General features: G+C 36.6%; 1 protein-coding gene across 1 annotated transcript in view; it reads left to right on the forward strand.

Annotated features, from left to right (window-relative positions):
• PJA2 (praja ring finger ubiquitin ligase 2) overlaps window positions 1-19,188 on the forward strand; it is a 67,861-nt gene that overhangs the window by 14,360 nt on the left and 34,313 nt on the right. Inside the window, exons 2-4 of the mRNA XM_041752131.1 lie at window positions 6,784-6,897; window positions 8,243-8,443; window positions 10,106-11,159. Of these exons, the coding sequence (XP_041608065.1) occupies window positions 6,867-6,897; window positions 8,243-8,443; window positions 10,106-11,159 (1,286 nt within the window). The 5' untranslated portion in view covers window positions 6,784-6,866. The remainder of the gene's footprint in view (window positions 1-6,783; window positions 6,898-8,242; window positions 8,444-10,105; window positions 11,160-19,188) is intronic.

Genomic DNA, 19,188 nt, shown 5'->3' on the forward strand with positions numbered 1-19,188 from the left:
CTCTTTGGCTAAAATTTCACTTAAATCAGCCAGATTTAAATTCTAAAAGTAAGTGTTCCTAATTCAGTAGCTTTTTAGTAAATATTCATTAGATAACATAATATAGGAGCTAAGCGGCAGTTCTGACGTTGCCTGCAAGCAAAACACCAGTATAATTTATTTTGACACTGTCAACCCTAACATGGCACTTCCTATGCTGAGAATGGGCATATCTTTTAAAAGGGAGAAAATACACTTTTATGAGTTGGTATTAGAAAATCTTTGTTCTAGTAAAAGGTAGAAGTATGAGAAAATCTAATATCTAAGTATACGTAGTTTAAATTATTTGTATTTTTTACTTATTACATGATAATTTGTTTTGCTTCAATAGACCTAGCAGCTCTGAGCATTTATATCTAATATTTTCTGAGTCAGAAATTCAGGAGCAGCCTGGCTGAGTGGTTTGTCTCACAGCCTCATGAGGTTGCAGTCAGGATATAGGTCGGGATTACAGTCACCTGAAGGCTTGATTGGGACTTAAGGTGCTGCTTCCCTGTGTGGTTCATTCACATGGCTATTACTGGAAGACGTCAGTTCCTTCTGGCTCTTGGCAGGAACTGCCAGTTCCTCAACACGTGGACCTTAGGATTACTGGAATGAGCTCATGATATAGCAGCTTGCTTCTTCCAGAGAGTGAGCTAAGAGAGCAAGGAGGAAGCCACAATGCCCTGTATGCCCTGATCTTGTGCATTATACGTTGTCACTGCTGTCACATTGTCTTCAGTAGAAACAAATCACTAAGTACAATCCACACTGAAGGGGTACAGATTCTGGTTTTTGAAGAAAGAATACCAAAGAATTCATACAACAAAATTGTTCATTTATCCACTTGTTCAGCCGTTTACATACATGTTATGTTAGACCATGTACTAGAAGCAGTGCATCTAATAGACATAGTGCATTCAAGTAAAAATAAAGCATTTGTCTTTAAAATTACCACTCTAAGTCCTACTGCTTTCCCTTTACCTATTCTTTTGAGGGTTGTTTCTGTTGTCTCTTTATAGCTGCTTGCATAATGATGCTAGTTAAAATGATAAGGTGATGACTTCTAAGCTAATAAGATCTAGAATTAATACTTTGTTGATTGACTCCTTTAATTCTTAACAACACATGTATATAATTTGCTTTATGATAATTAGGAATATATAAAAATCCCAAAGATTTTGAATTGAGTAATTGTCATAGGTAGAGGGGAATCATAGGTTACTTATCAAGTGAATAATAGTACAAGGAGCGAGAGACTAATTCAGCAAAGCAAACATCTTTTCAGAGGGAAGGAACTCAGAGACCGAATGTTTCTGATTCAGTTGTGATACAAATTTGGAACTGATGAATATTTATCTGACACACCACTGTGGTGGTTGTTTCTTGTTATTCATCCTCTCTCCTTCCTGTTCTGCTTTTTTCTTTTTTATATCGAAATGAGATTAGCACTTTTGTAGATACTTGACTATGGCTGGCCCTAGGGGAAATAAAAACATTTAGTATCTGCAGAGAGGTTCTAGTCTACATTCCATTCATAACGCATGAACCACTATTGAAAGTAATAGTAATAACAATAATAAGAAAAAGCAGAGAACAAGAAAGGAAAGTATAAGAAATTTATTTATTTATTTATTTATTTATTTATTTATTTATTTATTTAAGATATTTTAAATTTACTTATTCATGATAGAGAGAAGCAGAGACACACACAGGCAGAGGGAGAAGCAGGCTCCATGCAGGGAGCCCGACATGGGACTGCATCCCGGGACCCCAGGATTGCCCTCGGCCAAAGGCAGGCGCCAAACCACTGAACCACCCAGGAATCCCTGGAAAGTATAAGAAATTTAAAAGATTATTACAGAGAGTATTGGAAGGCTGGAAGTAAAAGTAGATGAAGTTTACCATCTCAGGGTGAAAATGAGAAAGATAAGTTTACAGGTTTACAGACAAAGGATTCATCTACAGAGGCCAAATACAGAGAAAATAGGAATTTTAAAAAAGGACATCTTTGAGACAAATTGACAGGAGTCTAAAACCTCATCAGGCCTCTGTAGGAGAAATTTTAAAATGGCCTACCCCTAAAACAGTCCTTGTGACATTATAGAATATCATTTATTAAGATATTCCAGGAAGAAAAATTGATTTACTTACTAAAAAATGAGAACTAAATAAGCAGGATGGGATGCTGTATGCAACATGAGATGCTAAAAAACAGTGCCTCTCAGAGTTTGGAAAAGGTGTTGTCTTGCCCTAACCTAAAGCGTGAGGAAGGCATGCAAGGACCCAGAGTTTACCTTCTTACATAAAATTTCTGAAACAATTACTTGATCTTCTAGGAAAGACAGAGACACACACCTCCATATTGTGTGTCCCATTGTGAACATGGGATTCAAATCAGGAGACTTAGAAGTATAACCAAAAGTTATCAGAGCAGGGGTCACAGGCCTTGAGAACAAGTAGACTAAGTTTAGATGAGGATGTTGGAGGGCTCAGAAGAGAATATCTTTAGGAAACAAGTGGAATCGCATTAAACAATTTTTCAGGGGCACCTAGGTGACTCAGTTGGTTAAGTGACCAGCTCTTGATCTCAGCTGAGGGCTTGATCTCAGGATCCTGAGATCCTGAGTTGGGCTCCATGCTGAATATGGAGCGTATTTAAAAAAAAAAAAAAGACAAAAAAACCCTGTTATTCAGAAACCGTGATTCCCAGTTTTCCTGTACTCTTTTCTGCTCCAGTTTTCTCTCACTGTCTCTTGACAGTATTCTCATTAGGCTTTTATATCCACCGTTCTAGCCAAGGTGCCCTTGTCGAGATCTTCAGTATCCTGCATGTTGCTAAGTTCAGCGGCCAGTTGTAGATCCTTCTCATACTCTATCTCTTAGCAGCATTTGGCACAGTTGTCAGTTCTTCTGTCTGAGGCACTCTTCATTTGGCATCCACACTCCGGGATTTTCCTTTTCTCTCATTGGCCTCTGTCAGTTTTTCTGATACTTCTTTTTTCTTGGTCTCCTCGTGTTGGATCCTCACAGGGCTCAGTCCTTAAACTTTTTTCTTTCTCCAAGTACACTCAGATGTCCTGTCTTCCAGGCTCCTGCCTTTTTGAATATTATCTATATACTGATGACTCCCACATTTGTGTTGGCAGCTCAGTGTTTAGTCAGCTGCAGACTCCTATCAGTTCTACTAGAATGTCTGATAGGCATCTCAAATTTATACATCAAAAACCAAACTGAAAAAAAAACAAACAAACAAACAAACAAACAAAAAAAAACCAAACTGAAGAGACTGGGGCCCCTGGGTGACTCAGTGGTCGAGTGTCTGCCTTTGGCCCAGGACGTGACCCTGGGGTCCCAGATCGGCCTCCCCACAGAGAGCCTGCTTCCTCCTCTGCCCGTGTCTCTGCCTTTCTCTCTCTGTGTGTGTCTCTTATGAGTAAATCTTTAAAAAAAAAAAAAAAAGTGCACTGAAGATACCTTCTCCAAACTTGCTTCTTCCACAAATTTTCCTATTTCAGTTCATGGTAATTCTTATGTTTCTAGTCGGCCAGGCTATAAAACTTAGAATCGACCTTGACTCCTTACCTTATTTTATAACCTTTGTCAGTTCCGACACTGCTTTCGCAGTCAGCACCTCCGTTTTTACCCTGGTCTAAACTATTGTCTCTGGCCAGTATGATTTCGATAGCTTTGCAACCAGGCTCCTGGCCTCTGACCGTGTTCCCCTTCAGTCTATCCAAAACAGTAGCCAGAGTATTCCTCTTAAAACAGAAGTGAGGTAATGTCTGTTCTGTGTTCAGAACTCTTCAGTGGTGGTCCAGCTCATTCAGAATAAACCTACATTGCTTGCATCATCCTGTGAGGGCCCATGTGATCTGTCTGTTGCACCTCACCCCCATCACACCCACCCTAATTAATTTTCTAATCTCACCTGTTGCTCTCTTGTTCATTCTATTTCAGACTTCTTGTGGTGATCACATCTGGAAGTTCTCAACTCAGGAACTTTCTTTTATTCTGCCCAAAATGTTTTTTTCCCTAGATTGACACATGGCTCTCTCCCTCACAGGTGTTTGCTCAGATGATCCTTCTCAGTGAGGTTTTCCCTAGCCACCCTATTTTAAGTTGCACACCCTCAGCAACTCTTTATTCGCTGGTTTATTTTGCTCCGTAGTATGTATTGTCGATTTATTTACTTCTTTTTTTAATAATAAATTTATTTTTTATTGGTGTTCAATTTGCCAACATACAGAATAACACCCAGTGCTCATCCCGTCAAGTGCCCCCCTCAGTGCCCGTCACCCATTCCTCCCCACCCCCCGCCCTCCTCCCCTTCCACCACCCCTAGTTCGTTTCCCAGAGTTAAGAGTCTTCATATTCTGTCTCCTTTCTGATAGTTCCTACCCATTTCTTCTCCCTTCCCTTCTGTTCCCTTTCACTATTATTTATATTCCCCAAATGAATGAGACCATATAATGTTTGTCCTTTTCCGATTGACTTATTTCACTCAGTTATTTATTTACTTCTTGTTTTGTATAGTGTTAATACCATAATTTTAGAAGGGCAGGAATATGGACAAGTATTTGTCCTCTTTGTTCATTATTGTATCCTCAGTACTGGAAATAGTGCCTGGAACATGGTGAAATAAAGCTTTATTCTAAAGAAAAGACTTTGGGGGCGCCTGGATGGCTCAGTGGGTCAAGTAAGTGTCTGCCTTCGGCTCAGGTCATGACCCCCAGGGTCCTGGGATGGAGCCCTGGATCAGGTTCCCTGCCCAGTGGGGAGTCTGCTTCTCCCTCTCTGCCTGCCATTCTACTTGTGCATGTGCATGCACTGTCTCTATCAAATAAATAAAATCCCTAAAAAATAAAAGACTTAGGGTGAAATACTTGTGAACTTAAATCCTTTTTTTGGTCATCCTTTACAATTGCCACATACTGTACTGTGAATATGTGAAGATTTAAGTTATTTCAGGTCGCTTTTCTTAGTACTAAAACAAAATTAGGGTTTATGTTTTTGCCAGTATGGTAAGTTTTTTTTTATTATTATTATTGGTATTATTTACCCGTTAGCTGTTGCTAACAGTGTGACTTGGTTCAGATATATTAGAGCATCACAACCTGTTACTGAATTTATAATTTAATGGGAGAGTGTATATCTGTACTCCTAGTTGTATATTAATACATAATAATCTATGACTAGACACATAACATATATGGTTAAGCTCATTTGCAGAACTATCTTTTTTTGTATGCTTTTTTTACTTTTAAAATTTGAACACAATTAACATATAATGTATTATTGTTAGTTTCAGAGGTAGAGTTCATGGATTCATCAGTCTTATATAACACCCAGGGCTCTTTACATCCCTCACGTGCCCTCCTTAATGTCCATCCCCCAGTTACCTCATCCCCTCCCCCCGCCCCTTCAGCGACCCTCAGTTTCTTCCCTTTGGTTAAGAGTCTCTTATGGTTTGTCTCCCTCTCTGATTTCATCTTGATTTATTTTATCCTCCCTTCCCCTTTGATCCTCTGTTTTGTTTCTTAAATTCTACATATGAGTGAGAGCTTATGATAATTGTCTTTCTCTGATTGACTTATTTCCCTTAGCATAATACCCTCTAGTTCCATCCTCGTGGTTGTAAAAGAACCATCTTCTAATAAGTGGTGATGGTCAGTTAGCAATAGCTCCAGTGTTTAAGTAAATAAGGTGTTTAAATTGAAACGTAAGCCCTTACCACAGTTTTCTAAAAAGCACAGTTTGCTTTTTATTCATGAAATAATAAATGGATTAATTTCATTTAAAAAAAGGTCTTTTTATATTTGTTACATGATAATATTTAGTTTTTCCAATTTAGGTTCTTATTTGGGATAAAAATATCTGAATGGTAAATTGATTATTGTAAAGAATATCATTTTTTTTTAAGATTTATTTATTCAGAGAGAGAGAGAGAGAGACAGAGAGGCAGAGACACAGGCAGAGGGAGAAGCAGGCTCCACGCAGGAAGCCCGACGTGGGACTCGATCCCGGGTTTCCAGGATCACACCCCAGGCTGCAGGCAGCGCTAAACCGCTGCGCCACCGGGACTGCCCAAATATCATTATTTATACACATTAATTTTTAATCGTCATAAGCCATTATACATTTTTTAGATATTTTATTTATTCATTCATGAGAGACACACAGAAAGAGAGAGGCAGAGACACAGGCAGAGGGAGAGCAGGCTCCATGGGGGGAGCCCCACGTGGGACTCGGTCCCAGGGCCCCGGAGTCACGCCCTGAGCCAAAGGCAGATGCTTAACTGCTGAGCCACCCACGCGTCTCAATTATACATTTTTAAAATAAAGTCTGTATTCTTAGGGTTAACTTCTTTTAACAGTGCCAGGGCTAAAGGAGCTATAGTGCTTGATTGGAGAAGCAAAGATAGCATAGTGTGGTAGACTCCCAGATATTTTGGTCAGATACTTCATTCAACGCTTATCCCAGTGTATTTGCTTATTTACTTTTAAATTATCATTTATCATTGTTATCATTGTCAGTCTTAAGGATGATACATATTTACAACAAGGTTTTTCAAGAGGAGATGTAACTTTTTCAAATAGCCATCTTGGTAGTCTAAAGGTTTTTTGATGGCCTTGTCAGATCAGATTATATTTTTCTGATAATGGGGCTAACAAAGAGCTTCACTAGGATAGGAGTATTAGTTTTGTCATTTTTGTTTTGTGCTTTTTGTATTATTTTGTTTCATCCATTGTTTCTTTGTAGGAATTGTCTGCAGCTTATTGTGTGAGTAAAAACTAAATCACATCCATAATTGCACTGAACTGGGCCCACGAAAACTGCCATATATGTCACAGTATACTGAAAAAGAGCCGGCAGGTAAGTGAAGTGTCTATGTCAGTTCTGCATTGAGGACTTTGTGTTTTCCTCTCTAGATACCTGGAGTACAGTATATAACGTGGGATCATGGTCTTATTTAAGGGCATTTTTGGTCCACATGTTGAATATTTGTAAAGCTTAATTTCTAAGTTTTGATATGAAAATAAGTAATTCTTATAAGTAATAAGTAAGTAATTCTTATATTTTCTTTCCGTACTTCCTTGACTTCTCTTGTGCTTTACATTTTGGAGACTGTTCCTTTGGAGGAATTAAGGGCACTGGTTCTGAAGTCATTCTATTCAGTTATTGGACAAGTTGCTAAATACTGAATTTTAACTTTAATTTTTTGATCTTTAAAATGAAGTGCAGTATCTACCTCATAGGTTATTGAGGGGATTAAATAACTATAAAACTTGAGAACTGTATGTTATAAATACATATATGTTTTTCATTTGTGCTTGAAGGCAATTATATTTCTTATTTCAATGCAATACAACAAAAATACGTAACTGTTCTATTAACTGTTTCATATACTGTTGCAAAATATTTTATCTAGCTCTTTTGTAATATATGTAAAATCTAATTGTCTAAAGAAAGTTGAACTTTTTTCTATATAAATATGGTAATGTTCTTAGTTAAAGGTGCTGCTGTTTACTGCTATGTGTCCTTCAGCCATCAGAACTTAGTATTTAAGTTGTGCAAGTGTTTCTGGCTTTTCCTACCGTAATGTATACCATTGGTAGTTTTGGAACATTGAGGTAGCATGTCTTTGACTTGGCTCATCACTGTGTTCTTTTGGAGAATTTTATCTGACCCTAATCTTTGGGCTATGTTTTATTATGGTCCAGTTGGTTCTTCATGATAGATAGTACAACTGCCAGTTAAAGAAGTTACCTGTTATCTTGGGTAGGAATGTATTCACTCTTAATGTAATTAAAATCAGCATTTCATGTGCTAGTAATTCAACAAATAAGTATTAAGCAGTTATACATAAGGTACTTTGCTTAGATAACTTGGAGAATTATTGTCACAATCGTTAATGAGCTTTTTTAGTATGGTGTATGAATTTGGCATATGAAAAATTGTTTTTAGTAGGTCACATCATAAAAATCTAGACTATCTTAAAAGTACCAAACTTTAAAAGCTATTTTTTTGGAGGGATAAAGAGGCACATAACTCTCTAACATAATGTTTCATGTCTACTTTCATGTATGTTTTACAGTATTAGTAAAGTATACAGGATGTTCAGTAGCAAGTAATAGGATATATGTTGAACTAATATCCCTGCTGGTCACATGAATAAAAATCATTGTGTGCCTCTCTTATTTTCAACTCTGTTTTTCAGCAATGGATCAAGAATCCAGCAAGGCTGCCTGGCCCAAACCAGCAGGAGGGTATCAGACAATCACAGGCAGGAGATACGGAAGAAGACATGCCTACGTCAGTTTTAAACCGTGTATGACCAGGCACGAAAGAAGTTTAGGTCGAGCTGGTGATGACTACGAAGTGTTGGAACTAGATGATGTTCCAAAGGAAAATTCCACAGGTGTGCGACATGGAATTACATAAGAGCTGTTAGTAGCATGTAGGAATTGATCTTGCAATATTTGAAATTGTGTGTGAGCTTTATGTGTCTATGAGTACAATCGTGTACATTTCCTTTTTTTTTTTTTTTTTTTTTTAATTTATTTATTTATGATAGTCACAGAGAGAGAGAGAGAGAGAGGCAGAGACATAGGCAGAGGGAGAAGCAGGCTCCATGCACCGGGAGCCTGATGTGGGATTCGATCCTGGGTCTCCAGGATCGCGCCCTGGGCCAAAGGCAGGCGCCAAACCGCTGCGCCACCCAGGGATCCCTCGTGTACATTTCCTATCAAGAAATTCAGTTTTGATACTTTAATTGAATTTGATATTAATACTATATACATTTAAACCTAGAAGAAAATAGAATACAGCCAGTTGTTAAAATATAATTATACTGCCTTGGCAGTGATTACCTTCTCACATCCTTCGGCCAGTGGAAATCTTCATCTCTCAATCAAAAAAATTTGCAGTGTGAGCTGAATATATTTTTCTTGCATATTATGTTGAATAGCTTTTTTGTTTTAATTGTAGCCCCAAATAATTTAGCTTGGCTAATTTGATTTTTTTTTTAAATCATTTTATGAGATACAAATATCAAGTAATAGTTATTTAATTAAAATTTCTTAATATTCAGTGGTTTGAGAAAGTATTTTGCATATACCCAGGTACTATAATTGTACATTTTGGGGCTGGAGTGTGGTCTTCTTATTCTGAATAAATTTGATAATTCTACATTATTTTTACTGTCATTTATAAACAAGAGTCAAAATTATTAGCTGATAAGTTCATTCTGTTAAAGTAGCCTTTCTGTGATTTGACAAGACTGATCCTTAGTTATTTCTAACTTACAAATTTTTATTACAATAATTCTCAGATACCTTCATTTTTTATTATTACAATGGTAGTCATAAAAGGTAGTCAAGCTTAAAAGTGATTTGTAGAAATGATTTTATTCTTGCCTCAAGATTGTAACAAACGATGGCAGAGAAATTCAGCATGTTGTCCTTTTTTTGTTTTGTAATCATAGCTATCACATATCTAAAGTTAACACATTATTATAGATGTATTATAAAAAAATCCATTTGGGGGATACAAATCTAATATTATATATCTGGAGACTGAGATATAATCTTCTGAATTGACATCGAACCAATAGAGTTTCATTTCTGTTAGATCTATAGCCTATTCTTTTATCTATCAAAAGTACTGTTGAAGTTTTTTTACCTGCATGTAATAAAAGAAGTTAAGTTTGAATTGTGTGCCCCAGCAGCTGGTAGGGCAGATTGGTTACCCTGTGACTTGACTTATGCCTCTCATTGTGTAGTTTCTCACTAGCCTCTCCTTTTAATATCCTATACAGAATGTTTTAGGTATAAGGATTTACATGGAAAACTTCCAAAGACATCTGATGGAGAGGTTACTGAGGGGCTACACAATGGCATAAATCATCTCGTAGGGTAACCAGGGTGCCCTCTCAGTTAAGGTAGGGAGAACAGAAGTCCTGCCAGAGAAACTCACTTGTATTCAAGTGGGTAATAATTGGCATAATTTCTACTTGAATAGTCATTATTAAATAAAATTATATCTAATGTCTCCAAATATGTTTTCTTTGTTCTCTATGAAGGTTCCAGTCCATTGGATCAAGTTCATTCTTCTTTACCCAATGACCCTTTATTTGAAAAAAGTGAAACTGAAGTTCCCATTTGTGATACAACATTGAATGAAACCATTGAGAGCAGTCCATCCTTCGCTGCAGTGCATCATAGTGAGGAGGGCAGGGAGACTTTAGGAAGCAGTACCGATCTTCATAATCACTCTGAGGGAGAATATACTCCAGAAGTTTGCAGTGCTTCAAGTGTACAGAATGGAATTTCACTGGTTCAGACGGACTCTTACGATCCAAACGGCCCACATGGAGAAGCCAATGACCGTCTTCAGCTTTCTGCAGAGGTTGTGGAAGGTGGTGGATATCAGGAAACATTGGGCAATACAATATTTGAGTTGGCAAATGGAGAGGTAGAGGCATACACTGCTCTTTCACCACCAGTTCCCGCTTTCAACTGTGAAATAAGAGATGAATTTGAAGAGTTAGATTCAGCACCGTTAGTCAAAAGTTCTGCTGCTGATCCTGAGTTTGTCAGTCAGAACAATCAAGAATTTCAGAGGTCCTCTTCTGAAGATGAAGTTGTTAGAGAGAAACAACAAAATAGTACTAGCCAGGAGAATCAGAGAGAAAGTGCAGCTGAAGATGCAGCATGTGCCCCTGGGCATGTCTGCCGTGAACAAAATACTAGTGAGAAGAACAAGAACCAGGGAAGTTTTCCTGAGCAGGTAGTGAGGCCCAAAGTTAGAAAACTGATAAGCTCAAGCCAGGTGGACCAAGAAACAGGTTTTAATAGGCATGAGGCTAAACAAAGAAGTGTTCAGAGATGGAGGGAGGCTTTGGAAGTTGAGGAAAATGGCTCAGATGACCTCTTAATAAAATGTGATGACTATGATGGAGAACATGACTGCATGTTCTTGGATCCACCTTATTCAAGAGTGACTCGTAGAGAAACAGAACATAACCAAGTCACGGCAGAAAGTGGGGCCACCGCGGGAAGGCAAGAAGTCGTGGATAACACCTTCTGGAATGGCTGTGGAGATTATTACCAACTGTACGACAAAGATGAGGATAGGTAAGATTTCATGCAGTACCTGGTCGGATTGTGTAGTCAGCACAGCAGTTTATTTCTAGTAACCGTCATGTTTGGTGCCAGGTCGGGGAATTAGGTATACTGACTTACCAGATATTCTGATTTTCTGGGTGCTAAACACATGTGCAAATTCCTGGTTTGTTTTTTACAGAAACTTTCTTGGAGGCATTTCAGGAGTGATAGAAGTTGTAAGTTCAGACAATGATTATTAGTTATTACAAAAAAATAGAAATACTGTGTATGTCAACTCGTACTTCAGTTAATAAAATGCTGCAACGTTTATTGTAATTAAAAGGTAAACATTTTTTTTTTCTAAAAAGGTAAACATTCTTTTTTTTTTAAAGATTCTGTGTTAATCCATCTTGGGCTTAAAAAGTGATTAAGAGGGCAGCCTGGGTGGCTCAGTGGTTTAGCGCCACCTTTGGCACAGGGTGTGATCCCGGAGACCTGGGATTGAGTCCCACGTCGGGCTCCCTGCATGGAGCCTGCTTCTCCCTCTGCCTGTCTCTGCCTCTCTCCTCTCTTTGTCTCTCATGAATAAATAAAATCTTAAAGTGATTAAGATCACAGAAAATTTTGATAATATTGTATTAACTTTGCTAGTATTTGTTAATGTCCCCTGTTTCTCTGTTCTTGTTGCTCTTTTTTATCACTAGGTTTATTTTTTACCTGTTTTTATGTAGTGTTTGGTTGTTGGTCACAGCTCAGTGTGGTGCATATTATCATTTCCCCCATTTATAGACATGGAAACTGAGGCACAGGAGAGTTAACTTCACAAGGTAACAAAGCTAGTAAATTTTGGAGCTGGAATTTGCATTTCTGTTATTGCCCAATCCAAATATACTGTTTTCAAGAGAACATAACAACTTTTTTTTTCTGTTCTTTTTCTTTCTTTCTTTCTTTCTTTCTTTCTTTTTTTTTTTTTTTTAAGAGGGGAAGAGAGAGACCGAGCATGATTGGGGCAAGGGACTAAAGGAACTAGAGAGGGAAGGTCCAGAGTAGGAAGGGGAAGGAATCTTAGGGGCAGGCTCCATGCCCAGCACAGAGCTGGATGTGGGGCTTGATCTCACCACTCTGAGATCATGACCTGAGCCAAAATCAGAATCAGACACTTAACCAACCAAGTTACCAGGTGCCCAACAATTTTTCTTAGAATAAGCATGCTGGTTTCTAGTATATAATCTTCCCCGCCCCCAACACTGTAAGATTATAGAATGAAGAGAAATGGAAAAAATTTCTTTAACCAGAAAGTACTACAAAGGAAGACAGTTTTCCTTCTGAGTATGAATATATTTTGTATATTTCATGCCATAAAGTTAATAAAATATATTTTATTTTCTTTGGACATATGGTTATAAAGCTTCTATAATACAATGTAAATAACTTAAACAGTTGAAATATAGTTTCTTTTACTATCTTGAAGTTTATAAACTTCAGGGATGGGGGATCCCTGGGTGGCTCAGCAGTTTAGTGCCTGCCTTCGGCCCAGGGCGTGATCCTGGGGTCTCGGGATCGAGTCCCACATCGGGCTCCCTGCATGGAGCCTGCCTGTGTCTCTTTCTGTCTCTCTTTCTCTCTCTCTCTCTTTGTGTCACTCTCATGAATAAATAAAATCTTAAAAAATAAAATTCAAGAGCTAGCAGACAATATTTATATAACCTGTTTTTTAAGCTTAAGGGTAAAATTACTTAAGAACTTTTGCCTAACCTATTTCTGTTTTTTTAGGTTGGGTCCACAATCTTTTATGTAAAATCCGCAGACTTCTTAAAATGGAAATTGACGACAAAACCTGAGTTGCTTGTTAGCTTGCTTGATGCAGATCTGGATCAGAGCTGACATGGGCCTTTGTTTGAAGCATTCCTAACATTTTGCTGCAGAAATATGAAAGTGTTTGATTACTGAGTTTTTTTGGCTTACTTCTAAATCTCAGGGGGAAAATCTGAATTCCAAACATACTCAGTGCTAAGGTTTTTGGATTGGATTGTGAATTTTCATTATACCTCTAGCTTACTATTAAAAAAAAAATCAACTTAATACTCTTAAATAACTTACCTCTTTGAAAGTGTGAGAGTGTTGCATTTTTCCTTAAGTGATATGTCAATATTCTAAACAATGATAGGATATTTTACAAATAGAATATATAGAGGAGGGAACACAGTAAACAGAAACTTTTTTTCTTTCACTTTAAAGTAATATATTGATTTATAAAACCTGAAGTTGGGCTGTGCTTAAATGATGGAACTAATTTTGAAGCAGTCATTAAGATACATTGAAATGGCCAGAAACAGGGTTTTTGTTTGTTTGTTTGTTTGTTTGCTTGTTTAAGACTACCGTCATGGGATCCCTGGGTGGCACAGCGGTTTGGCGCCTGCCTTTGGCCCAGGGCGCGATCCTGGAGACCCGGGATCGAATCCCACGTCGGGCTCCCGGTGCATGGAGCCTGCTTCTCCCTCTGCCTGTGTCTCTGCCTCTCTCTCTATCTCTCTGTGACTATCATAAATAAATAAATAAATAAAAATTTAAAAAAAAAAAGACTACCATCATAGAATAAGTTCTCAAGGAAGACGGTTTTACCTAGAATTCCACTCACATTTGCATCTGTTGATAGTATTGAGATAGGTTTAGGACTGCACTGCAATAGTCTGGACAGTTTGAGTAATTGTTTCTGTGCTACTGTTTCTAGTTCCTCTATCTTCAACTCCCTGCAAAGGATCACAATTGCCAGAATGTTTTTTAATATGCTGTCAGAAAAAGGTTGAAATTTAATAATCATACATTCACACTTAATTTCATTTTTATCTCCTGTTCATCTACTTGATGTTTTACTATAGTCCTGCTTAATTCTGATAATAGCAGGTTGGAGAAATGGGGAAACAGTTCCTCTACAATAAGTGTCTTGATAAAGTATAAATACCCTTTGCCTTGAGTCTTTGAGGTTCTTTTTGGGTTTCCTTTGCTTTATAAAACTTAAAGATGCTATACTTGAAAATTTTTCTTGTCACGTTTGTATTATAATAGCTACAAATAGAACCGTCATGTCCAGAACTTAAACTAAAACCTCGGTGACATTTTTAGTTATAGGAATTTTGGCCACTTTTAAAAAATATAATTCAAAAAAATATATAGTTAATATATATACTTTAAAAGTGAAAAGTATTTGAATGAATGCCTGATCCGTTTCCTCCCTGAAAACTTTTAAATGATCACTTAATCGTATCTGAAACTTTACACTCTATGGAATAAGCATTGCAGTTGGTAGGATTGCTCTGAGCTGTTTGACGGGAACTGAACACCACCTTATTAAATTAGAATTGCGAGGGGAATTTAATAGGCAGTATGTAATTACCAGACTTGGAATTAGACCAAAGAGCTAAGGTTAACATACCGCTCTTTGGAAATACACCCTGAGAGCTTTAATAACTGAGGACAAGATCTTGAGTTTAAAAGAACCTTTAACCATGCCAGCACATTTTAACCTTGGGCCTAACTGGAGGAAGAGATATGCCATCCACTGAGCGCTTCTTAGAGCACTTGAGGTTTCCTTCAGAGTTTTTTTTCTGTCCCTAAGCCTTGACATTGCTTAAAATTTAAAGGTAAAAAAGTCCTTACCTAAGATAAAAATGTCGGGACACCTTTTTTGTTATTCATGATTTTGGGAAAATAAAAGGAATATCAGCTATTAGTTGATTTCAGTTTGATATATTCAAAAAGGATTTATTGAAATCCTCCTGTCAGACTTTTCCCAGGTACTCTGCAAATGCAGATAATAATGATTCCTGTTCTCTTGGTGTTCACCAGGCTTTTGAGGAAGTTAAGACCTATAGTTAATTATCATGAGGCTAAATTAAGCTTCTTTCCTCTTCTCTATAAATTAGCTAAGAGCCAAGCAGGAGCTTCTCTGATATCCCTGTATCCCAACAAATAAAGCATCTCTGAGCAGCCAGCAAAGATCCTAAAGCATATGCTGTAACATTTGAGCAAATCTTTTTATCTTGTTTCCAATTCATAGAAGTTTAGAAGGAGTAAATTAGGGATAAAGAGTTTTGTTCCTTAGACATGCTAGGGAGTTACAGATTACTGTTTTCTGATACTTAGGGAAAAGACCAGAAAGTTGTAAAAGGCAGGTGCAATTCAGAACCATCTGGGCCTTATTTACTAAATTAAGCACCTTATAGATTTGAATAACTACCATTTGTATCACTATGTTACAACATAGTTTGTTGTTGATAGTGCTAAAATGTCCCAGACTGCTTAGATTAGACTTACTATACTGTCTGAAAATGCAGTAATAACTGTCTGAAAATGATATGTCAACATAATTTCCATCCAGAGTATTTTCAATAAAATTCAGAAAGTATTTTTGATCCTCAGCTAGTCAGATAACAAAATTATCCAGATTTTCAGTTTTTCTAGGCTCATAGTAGTTCAGTTTTTATGGATGTGGTAAATGCCAGGGAAGACTAACAAAACAGTTTGTTGGGGAATTTAAGGAATAAGGGGTTGCTTTTGGATCCTTTTACATCTTATTTCTATCTAAGATTTGTACTACACAAAGTATCTTATCTAGAAATCATATTAATTTTATTCTATATGTGAAAAAAGTGTTTTTGGTTCACAATTGAATGTGAAAATGTAACATTTAAGTTAATAGTTGTCTGCTGTTGAATATAGCTGTTAATTTTAACGGGAGACAATACTTAAAAGACCATATGAAAATCAAAGTGGTCCTTAGTTTTTATTTTGAGAATTTAAAACATTTAACTCATTGCCTTTTATATTCAAGGGCAAATGGGTCCTCACTATTCTGTGATCTTTTTAAAAATTTTTTAAAAGATTTTACTTATTTATTTACTAGAGACACACAGAGAGAGGCAGAGACACACACAGGCAGAGAGAGAAGCAGGCTCCCTGCAGGGAGCCTGAGGCGGGACTTGATCCCAGGACCCTGGGCGCCCCTCTGTGATCATTTTGTGTCCTATTTGTTCTGTTGGTTATTCTACTTGAAAAGTTATTTTTAAATCTTTTCTCACTCTACTTTAAGTTCCATACACTCCTATCACTGTTAGGAGAGAACTTTGTTTCTTGCTTTCCTGGGGTAGTAAAATAATTAAATCTGAGCTTGTTTTCCTGTTCACCATTGCAGCATGTTAGTATCCTTTCCTGTTTTTAATTTTTTCTTCAGTGAAGAGAGATGACTCGTCCATTCTGTGTCTATAGTTATATCTTACACCTGACTTTATTATTCTTATACCAGAATTGCTTCTGTCCACCTCATTCTGTATTTTTCTAAATCCTGAGGGGAAATCTTCACTTGATCTTGCTTTTCCTTTAACAACTGGCCTGTTTGTCTTCTCTTCCATTGCTGAATTTTCAAAATAAGTTTTCCATACCCACTGTTTCTATTCCTGCAGTCTGCACTTTTAAAGGCCTTGAAACTTACAGTACTATTTCTCTATTCTCTGATGTTAGCAGTAACCTCCTCCTTCTCACAGCCAGTTGACTTGCCTTGGTACCCGTGTTTTTTTACTTGAGTGCTACTGTTGAGCACTCAAGTTTGTTCACTCTCTATAATTTCTCTTCCATTGACCTATATTTGTTTTTTCTTTGCGGAGTCTTCTCTGAAGGATCCTCTCAAGGATCTACAGACTTTTGAAAAAGGATGTCCAGATAGTAAATACTTTAGCCTTTGTGGACCAAAAGGCAAAATCAAGGATATTCTATAGGTACTTAAATAACCATTTAAAAATGCAAAAAAAGAGAAAAAAGCCAACCCCCAAAACAAACAAAAAGACATTCTTAGCTTCCAGACCACTAAAGGACAGGTGGCCAGATTTGGCTCATGGGTGAGGACATAGTTTGCTGACCACTGGTGGAAAGAGAGACTAAGGCTGAAGTGCCTTTGTTGACCAGGAGGCTGATCTTGCCATTCAGTAAGACAAACCAAGGATTCAGAGTAGATTTTCTTCAGTAGAGAAAAGAGGAAAATGATAGTGTGCTGGTTGGAAATCCAGTTGAAACTAAGCATACAACTTACATAATAAAGTAATTATCACCTTTATTAAATGCTTAGCATTTTCCAAAAATTGTTCTAAATGTTTATCTACAGTATTCACTTAAACATCTCCATAAACTTGAAAAGGAAATATGGTATTTGAGTAAAAAAAAAAAAAGTTGTTAAAAGATTTGCTAACAGTTATTGAGGGCTTACTATTTATCTGGCACTATTAAAATATTTTTTATGTATAAATGCATTGACTTCTCAAATGAACTCAATTATTAGATACTGTTACTAAATTCACCTGATGTGTGAAGTGATAAAGGCACAGAAAAGTGAACGTGAAGTACCTTTTTCACGACTAATAATTGGTGGATTCAAATCCAGGCAGACTGACTCTAGAACCTGTGTTCTTAACTACTGTTCTCTAAGAACAATATTAATGTATGACTGTGGCAAAAACTGTGAGGGCAGTAGGCATGAGACTAAATTAAGCTTCTTTCCTTTTCTCTATATATTGGCTTAATTCTGTGAAATACTGCGTTAGTTAAAAAAAAAGTGAAGGATTTTGGAGTAATATTATGTATGTACTATTTGATGGAAGTTGTAGCAATAGCGGTATTTAGAATGCATCTTTTGAAAGGTGACTTGTGGGACTGAGATTAAATTTAGGGACACCAGTTAATAATTGATTGTCTAAGTATAGATTTGGAGAATAATATTGGAGCCAGGGTTTTTAGAAATGGAGAGAAAGGAGACATTTTACAGAAAGAATGTTTAAAAGAATTAAACATAGGAGTTTGTGAGGAGTCAAAGATACATGAATTTTGGCTTGAGAACAGGAAAATACTATTAGCAGATAGAAAAATCAAGAAGAGACTTGTCTGTCAGATAAGTTTTGTTTTATAATTTTTGAAAAAGATTATGAAAATCTAAAACTTATTGGAGGGCAGTTAGTGATTATGAAAGCTAAATGGTCAAGGCCAGGGATATATATTTAAAAGTTACCAACTTAGAGGTGAGGGTGATATATAATGAGTAATGATACAGGCCAACAATCTACAGATTTTTTCCCTAAAGGGCCAAATAGTATTTTAGTATTTTACTAAGAAGCTGAATTAAAGATAAACTTGTAAAAAAAAGTTTTTAATTCAGAGGCCATAAAAAAAAAGTAGAAGGTCCACATTTGGCAGAAAGGCTGAGTTTACCAATCTGTGATACAGGCTTCTTAAATATATTGACTACTGATCATAGGCATTCTTTTTATATTAAAATTTGGAGATAGTCCATCAATTATTTCATTAAGTAAAAAAAATTCAGAAGTTTTTACGTATTATTTTCCTGAACAGGATCATAACAATGTTTAAAATACAAGGTTTTCTTTTAAGTAAGTAAAGTTGCCATAAGTTAATAAGGGAATCTTAGCCTAATTGTTAAAGACATACCAAAATTGGAGCTGGTAATTTAGCTTTGAATTTGAGAGGCTTCATAGTCAAGGAAATGCAGTTCAAGAAGTCTTTTAAAACTATTTTCTGTGTTAGATTTTTACACGGGCACAAGTCAAGAAGTGATTTGCTTCACCTTAGATTATTTTGGGGGTTACAGAAAATTTTACAAAATAAAAGCAATTTGGGTCCTATCCAACTGAAGGAATACTTGCTATACCAGAACTATATAGCATTCCTTCTCCGGAATGTTTGTGCCCCTGCTGCCTCTCATTTACTGAAAATTGGAAGTTGATTTTATTATTTTTACTTCTAATTTCTCAGAGCTTACATTAGTGCTATTCTTTCTTAATAGCATCTTGATCTCTTGGATTCATCAGGAACTTACTAGTCTAGTTAATATATCATTAATAATATGACCATTAGTAATACAGCATCATAAAGAAAAGTTATTTCTCACTAATTATCACGTCCTTCAGAAACAAACTAAAATTTATTAATTTTTTTGTTTCTCAAAAATCATAGCAAGAGAAATCTTTAAGGGGATTCTTAACCAGAATGGTTGATACAG

The sequence above is a fragment of the Vulpes lagopus genome, chromosome 4 (assembly GCF_018345385.1).
Source record: "Vulpes lagopus strain Blue_001 chromosome 4, ASM1834538v1, whole genome shotgun sequence".
NCBI classification, from domain to species: domain Eukaryota; kingdom Metazoa; phylum Chordata; class Mammalia; order Carnivora; family Canidae; genus Vulpes; species Vulpes lagopus.